The 7643-nt window shown below is 29.9% G+C and overlaps 1 protein-coding gene across 2 annotated transcripts; it reads left to right on the top strand.

The window, feature by feature from the left end:
• The first annotated feature begins 1433 nt into the window (after nt 1-1433).
• LOC133673532 (patatin-like protein 2) lies at nt 1434-3539 on the top strand. 2 transcript variants are annotated; one of them, XM_062094391.1, is made up of 6 exons: nt 1434-1610; nt 1686-1867; nt 2045-2222; nt 2320-2484; nt 2573-2872; nt 2989-3192. In XM_062094391.1, exons 1-6 carry the CDS (start codon nt 1497-1499, stop codon nt 3004-3006), a joined length of 957 nt encoding a protein of 318 aa, XP_061950375.1. In that variant the 5' UTR covers nt 1434-1496; the 3' UTR covers nt 3007-3192. The 2 variants fall into 2 exon arrangements, with proteins under 2 accessions (XP_061950375.1, XP_061950374.1); XM_062094390.1 differs by having other exon boundaries at nt 1437-1610; nt 3054-3539.
• The last annotated feature ends 4104 nt before the right edge of the window (nt 3540-7643 follow it).

Here is a 7643-nt window from a genome sequence, read left to right on the forward strand (position 1 = left end):
GCCGCTTACGTGCGACAACTAAAATCACAGGAAAGAAACGCCCTTTAGGGTGCTACAATGTCTTCCACAGTGAATTGTATCTTGATCCATAGTGCATGTACAGTAAAAAAATCCCTACACATTTTAATACATAGCAAAGCAATTGTGTAAGTCCATAGTTAATTGTCTCTTGGTCCACAGTTCATATATGTACAGTAAGTCTACAGTGAATTGTCTCTCTGTCCACAGTGTATTAATGTATAGTCGAAAATCCTTATGCGTTAATCGATTGTCATTCCGCCCCTATAGGCGCTATAGTGTATGGAAAGTGTTTTGGGTCTGACTTGTCAACCAGACTCAACAACGTGGGGTCCGACTACCACAACCAGACCCAACAACTTTTGACAGAGATACCACGCTCTCAGCTGAAATTCTTGACTAAAATCACAGGAAAGAAACGTCTCCGGGTGCTACAATGTCGTCTATAGTAAATTATATTTTGATCTATAATGCATGTATAATAAAAAAATCCTCATATGTTTTAATACATAGCAAAACAATTGTACAAGTCCACAATTAATTGTTTCTTAGTCCACGATACATTCACGTATAATAAGTCCACAATAAATTATCTGATTGAGTGACAACTGTCAATATTAAAAAAATATTTACTTTTATAAAAGCGCATGACACACTAGCACACACGTACATAGATTACTTTATCTCATATGCATCCAAGAAAAATTAATTCATGAATCAGTCTATGATAGAGAACTGTGCATCTATTAAAATTTCTTTTAAGAACTTGATTATGTAAGATGATTTGTTCATTGATTTCATTCATTCTAATAAGATGACAATATGTTTTGCATAGTGGCATGATTCGTAGCTTTGTCCAATCAAGGAAGGTACTGATCCAGCCATGAAAATAAAGAAGAAGTTCAATAATTACCATAGGTGGGTCAGCACATACATTGTCCAAGGCCGCCGTTTATCGAAATTTAAAGTAATTTGGAGTGTTTTTTTTAAAAAATTAAAATTAAAATTTTTTATGTTTTAAATTAATTATTTTTAAAATTTTCAATTATTTTAATATACTTATACTAATACTAAAACTAAATTTAAAAAATATTATATTAATATAATTTAAATAATTTATTTTTAAAAAGTAATTAGTGTACTGTAGTTTTTAAAATATTTTGTATCAGGAAATATATTAAAATAATAATTTTTTTAAAATAACAGTTTTTAACCTTATTACGTGACTTAAAATAATAAAAAATTACTTTAAAGTAAAAAAAAAGAAAATTAATTTGATTTTAAATAATTTTAAAATATAAAAATAAACATGCCCGTAGACTTTTATGGCGAGGTCGTTGGTCTCTTTCCTTAATAAAGACTAATCGATCGCTTAGATGCATATTCATACCCAGCAACCAGTACTGGAACATAACTAGTACTGTTTTTTTGTTAAATTGAGCACCCATCTCTCTTGAAAGTTGAAAGTTGAAACCGACATGGCTACTGGTTTTGTTAAGAGAAGGGTGGCAACAGTGCTAAGCATTGATGGAGGTGGCGTTAGAGGCATAATTCCGGGTTCCCTTCTTGCCTTTCTTGAATCCAAACTTCAGGTAGTTAATTTACTAACCAAACCATGTCCTTCCATTTCATCTTTTCGTTTATGCTTATGCTTGGCTATTTGTTAGGAGCTGGACGGGTCACAGGCAAGGATTGCAGATTATTTTGACATCATTGCTGGGACGAGCACTGGTGGACTCGTAGCCACCATGCTTGCAGCTCCTAATAAGGAAAACAGACCCATGTATGCAGCAAAGGACATCAATGACTTCTATTTAGAGCACAGCCCCAAGATTTTCCCTCAGAAAAGGTGAATTCCAGCACTGGATCGATTCTTTTCTCCACATGCTTTAGATGCCAGTACAGGACTTGTAAGAGAAAAGTTCCATATTAGCATGATGCAGCATTGTTTCGAAGTATTTTGACTGTTACTAATTTGCTTCTATTTTTGTTTTTTGGTGGATGTTCACTTCGATCCGTTGAATAGTAACCTGTTAGGTCCGTTGTCAGTTTTCTTTGGTGGGCCAAAGTATAATGGGAAGTATCTGAGGTCATTGACGAACAACTTGCTAGGAGACTTGACTATCACACAGACCCTCACAAATGTTATTTTGCCTACTTTCGACATGAAGCTCCTTCAACCAGTGATCTTCTCCACCACTGAAGTATGATGCCAGTAACTATTAAGCCAGTTAGAAAAAATCTTTCTGTACTTCGAAAGTCACAAGTTAAGTGATCTTTAGTTTTTCTTTTGTTTTACAGGGAAAGACTAATGCTTTGAAAAATGCTAGGCTAGCAGACATTTGTGTGGCCACCTCTGCAGCTCCAACGTACTTGCCAGCACACTTCTTCACGACCAAGGATCCCAACGGAACGTCCACTCGCAATTTCGACTTGGTTGATGGTGCCATTGCCGCAAATAATCCTGTAAGTATCTAGCTAGGTTACATGAAAAAGTACTTATAGTTTACAATAGCATGGCTAAGAGTAACCAATTCAATCCAATTATCCACAGGCATTACTGGCCGTATCTGAGATCCGCAACCAGATCAGGATGCATACCGGTGAATTTGCTGGCGTGAAACCCACAGAGAGAAAGGGTCTAGTCTTATCGCTAGGAACTGGAGAAGCCAAGTCTGAAGAGAAATATAATGCATCCACAGCCGCTAATTGGTGCAAAATCAATTGGGTTTATAACAGTGGCAAAACACCAATTATAGACATGTTTAGTAGTGCAAGCTCTGATATGGTTGACTATCATATCTCCACCTTCTTCCAGTCTCTGAACTCAAAGGAATGTTACCTACGTATTCAGGTACATATATATATATATATATATATATATATATATATATATATAAGGGATTATTTTTTTGCCACCATAATATTTTTTTTTTAATTAATTTGTCCAAAAAAATTCCAACAAGACAGGGTGACATGATTATATGACAAGTCAATCGTACCTAAAATGGAGTTTGCTGGTGTGGGATTAACAGGATGACAAATTGAGCGGAGATGCAGCATCTGTTGACATTGCAACTCCCCAGAACTTGCAAAGGCTTAAAGAGATTGGAGCTGCACTCCTAAAGAAGACAGAGTCTAGAGTGAATTTGGATACTGGCAAGTATGAAGAAATTGAAGGAGGACGTACGAATGAAGCGGCTCTTGCCAAGTTTGCTCAGTTTCTCTCAGATGAAAAAAAGCACCGGCAAACCAATTAATGGCTTTTTTTTCTATGGCAATGTACAAGATGCATTATCTATAAGTGATTAGAGAAGGGAGTTTTAATTTGCTTTCATATATATATATATATATATATATATATATATAAAAAGAAACAAAATATCTCTTGCTTTATGGCAAGAGAAACCTATGGACGTGTAAAATATGTGTAATGCAAAGGTTTGATCCCTTGTATAAGCTAATTAAACTGCCAAAATTTCTGCATGTAGATCAATTGATCCCATCCCCATGGCGAATTGCTCCTCTTCTTTTTTCTGTGCTGTTATGATTCCATGATCTTCTCTGAGGTAGACCTGCTTATCTACTCTAACATGACCGGCTTATCTGAGGTATAAACTAGAATGGACACACACTTTAATAAAAATATTTTTATCTAAAGATTAATTTTTTTTCTTGTTTACATTTTAAAGTTATTTAGGAGAATATTTATTAAATTTATTTAAAAGTGTTAGATAGATGTGAGAAAGGTGTGTTTTTTAAATTATTCAAAAAAAATAATTTTAGTTAATGTTAAATAAAAAAAAATTATTTATTTAAAAGACACGGTAGATATTGACTTTTGTAGTCAATCTCAAAAAACCATCGACTTTGAGATCACAGCTGTTGAGGCCACGTCAAACGTCTAAAGGAAGCTATTTACATGTGTTTAATGTGTTCGATACCGCCGGGCATCTCATTTTTAAAAGTTATTTATTTATTTATTTAAGAATATATTAAAATAATTTATTATTTTTTATTTTAGCACATTAAAATCAATATAAAAAACTGAAAAAATTATATTTTTTTTATATCATTTAAAATTTATTTTTATAATTAGTACATTAAAACGATTCAAAAATACTAGAAAAAATTAATTTAAAATTAAAAAAATCAAATTTTTATAAAAACACAACTCAGCCATGTTGCAAAGCATTTCAAATAAAACTTGCCTAAAAAACATAAATTACTAAACTCCTAAACACATAAAAAATTAAGTATGTTCACCCCATTAAAGTTATTGAGAAAATCCCATCAATACTTGATCATCAAAATTATTAACAATGTTAAATAATAATTATTTAAAAAACCCTAAAATGTTGAAGATTCTTAAAAGTAAAAAGAATAAATTCAAATTGCCCATATAAAACATTAAAAACATGTGCATCAATTTGAAAGAAAGAATTTGCAAAAACTATAATGTTTTGAACTTTATTTTCATAAAATATTCATAACCATAAACTTTAAAAAAAACATCTTAGTAGGTTCACATATAATAATAATAATAATAATAATAATTGACAAAACAATTACTAATATTTTTTTATGATTAATATAGGTGTTTGGATCAGTTTGCACGTATCTCGATTAATTTTATAAATTTTAAAATTAATAATTATGTAAGTTTTTAGTGATGACATTTTAGTAAGTGATTACAATATTTTATCACTAAACTACCTTCACTAATATTATAAAATTAGAAAGTGGCATTCGTTCATGTGGGGCGTGCGTTATATAAAGCTAAAAAGCACATGGTGTCAAGGACATTCAAACAATACCCATCACAGCAAATCAGCTCCCTGCGTTGAGGGAAGTCACATCCCGTGTTTCTAGGGTCAAAAGGGTTAGGACCGCATCACGTGAAGAGTAACATGGTAAGGACATATGTCTGACCAATCTGCTGTTTCACTATTATTTTTTATAGATTTTTCAAGGTTATTTATAAATAAAATAAATTTTAAAATTCATTAAATAAACATGTTTATTTATCAAATAGTTTTATATAAATTTCAATAACTAAATTAGTTTGTTTAACTTTTTAACCATATCAAACAATTTTTTTAGTGGACTTTATATTTTTTATAGACTTGTTATTGAAACCTTAGAGTTTTTATACATAGAATAAGACACTACTATAGTACTATATACTATATAGCTTTTAGAGGCGATTTAAGAAAACAAGAAAATAACGACAAAAACAAGGTTAAGTTATATATTAGGACATTATAAAAGAAAACCCTTTTATTTTATGTTATTTATAGTCCTAAGTGGTGTATAAATAAGGAAATACTCAAAAAAATAACAACTTGTATTTTAGATTCTTTCTACCTTTTGTGGGAATTAATTTTTTTTTAAATAAAACTACGGTTGAATTAACTTGTTGTATCTGTAGTACATATATTATAATATTACCTTTTGTATAATTAATTTTTTTTTTAGTTTAAAGTGGGTGTCTGAGCTAACTTGTATGCACCTCGACTAATCCCACGAGCCCTGAAATTAACGACCATGTAAGCCTCCAGTGATCATTATATGAGCAACTATAGGGATCAAACCCGAGACTACAGATGGAGCAGACCTCTTAGTCCCGAGTTTTTAACATTATTGCTACTTGATTTCACGACAACCAAGAAAAAAAACATTTTTTGGTGTTTTTTTTTTGAGAAAATATCTATAATCATGAAAGAAAGTTATCACTTGAAAATTAGAAAAAATTAGGTAAGGAAAATTACACCCGGAGGGATGCAATTCAAGAAACATCAAGAAATCTATTAGAGGTTTCATTGGTTAATGAACAAGATTTAGTCCTTAATTACAACAAATAAATAAAATGATACTATATAACATTGAACAGTGTCATCTGGTTGGTATTCGTTTTATTAATTATTAAATTAAATTTATTTTGTTTCTTGTAATTGATTGTCTTGTTTGTATTAGTTGAAAGTCTGCTTGGTGCTGCTCTTGAGAATTTATATGGCTGCTAGTCCTCTGATTGGTGACATCAAAGTTATCAGGTACCTTTTTTTTTTAACTTTAATTATATTGTTTTCGTGATAATTTATTTTCTTCTTAGGCTTGAGTTCTTGGTACACCTCACAAGATACACTAAAATTAAATTTAAATGGTTTATAATTTGATTAAATAAAAATCTATCTTGAAAAATCAAAATTATACGCGATGATCATCTTCATTTTATGCCTATAAGAAAACGTGAATGAGTGGTATAAAATCACAATGAAATTTATTAATTCTTCAAAGAGTTTTACAAGTTTAATAAAAAATTTAGTATGAAAATCACTCAACCACAAAAGATAGCAATAATACCGATTTCTTTAATAAAAATAGTCTAACCTCAAAAACTCCACAAAAAAATATTTATACTAGAAAGAATCCCAAATTTAATAGGATATCCCTAATGGATATAGATAAAACTAATAAATAATAATAATTCAATAAAGTTAAATTTAAATAAAGGTCATAATATCTTTAAAATGCCTAATAATAACTAAAAGATAAATAAAACAGTAGTCCAACTAATTTTTAAAAAACTAAAGTTGTTTTTATAGTCTAGTGGCAGAATTGAAGCCCAACTTCAAATGCATGATTCTCTATTATCTTAATGAATTAAAAGACTCTTCATATATCACTGAAAAAATATGAATATCTAATTTTCAATGCAATTGAAATCGCACTAAAATATCTTCTGTATCTCTATTTATAACCAAAACAGTAGCGAATAGTTAAAATTGATAGATCTGAGTCTTTTTATTCTATTTTTTTTTGTAATGCTTTATTGTACACCAACAAGCTTTTCTTAAACATGAATTAAATTAATAAAAACTTATTTTTTATTAATTAATATCTTCTTAAAGTTTACCTCAGCTCATGTGTCTTAAAAACATATATTGTAAACCTCTTTGAACCTCTTACCTATAAGTTTTGTCATTGAACCAACCGAAACCTTCAATAAATCTCTTGATGTTTCTATGATAGCATCATTATGGCATTGTCTAGAGAAATGAGGTTGGGTCATATCGCAATATATTTATTGTTGTAAAATTATTTTTTAATGAATATGAAAATTAATAAAAATTTTGATGTTCAATAAAATTGATAGTTTTTTGTTTTATTGTTTTTTAAATTAACAACTAAATAACAAAGAAATAATAATGATAAAATTTAGATAGAATCACAAATGAATTATTTTATCCGTTGGTGATTCCATTGAAAATATAAGAACTATTTTATTAAAAAGTTATAAAATGGTTTAGAAGTTTTAAACTTTTCTTAAAGAATTAGCTATGGATATCTTGTCACTTATTTTGTTGGCAATATTTAGTTTTGGATGACGGAATAAGCTACATAATACATCATTGATCATTTATTTACCAATGAAATCTGGTCAGTGCATTTTATTTTTTGGTGTCAATATTCTGTTGGTATTTTTTTTGGCATTACAAATTACTAATGAAAATGCCGAAGGATAACAAATCCCTAACAAAAAAATTTTTAATCACGTGCTTCCATCAATAAATTCACCGGTGATGTAAATGACTGATGAAATGATTTTTACTTACCAATGGAAT

The sequence above is a fragment of the Populus nigra genome, chromosome 14, assembly GCF_951802175.1.
Source record: "Populus nigra chromosome 14, ddPopNigr1.1, whole genome shotgun sequence".
In the NCBI taxonomy this organism is placed as follows: domain Eukaryota; kingdom Viridiplantae; phylum Streptophyta; class Magnoliopsida; order Malpighiales; family Salicaceae; genus Populus; species Populus nigra.

Excerpts from the sequence above, each read along its gene's own strand:
- LOC133673532 (XM_062094390.1), top strand. The coding sequence starts at position 1,497 with ATGGCTACTGGTTTTGTTAAGAGAAGGGTGGCAACAGTGCTAAGCATT. Across the intron at positions 1,868-2,044 it reads AAGATTTTCCCTCAGAAAAG|TAACCTGTTAGGTCCGTTGT; the intron begins GTGAATTCCAGC and ends TCCGTTGAATAG. Across the intron at positions 2,485-2,572 it reads CCATTGCCGCAAATAATCCT|GCATTACTGGCCGTATCTGA; the intron begins GTAAGTATCTAG and ends AATTATCCACAG.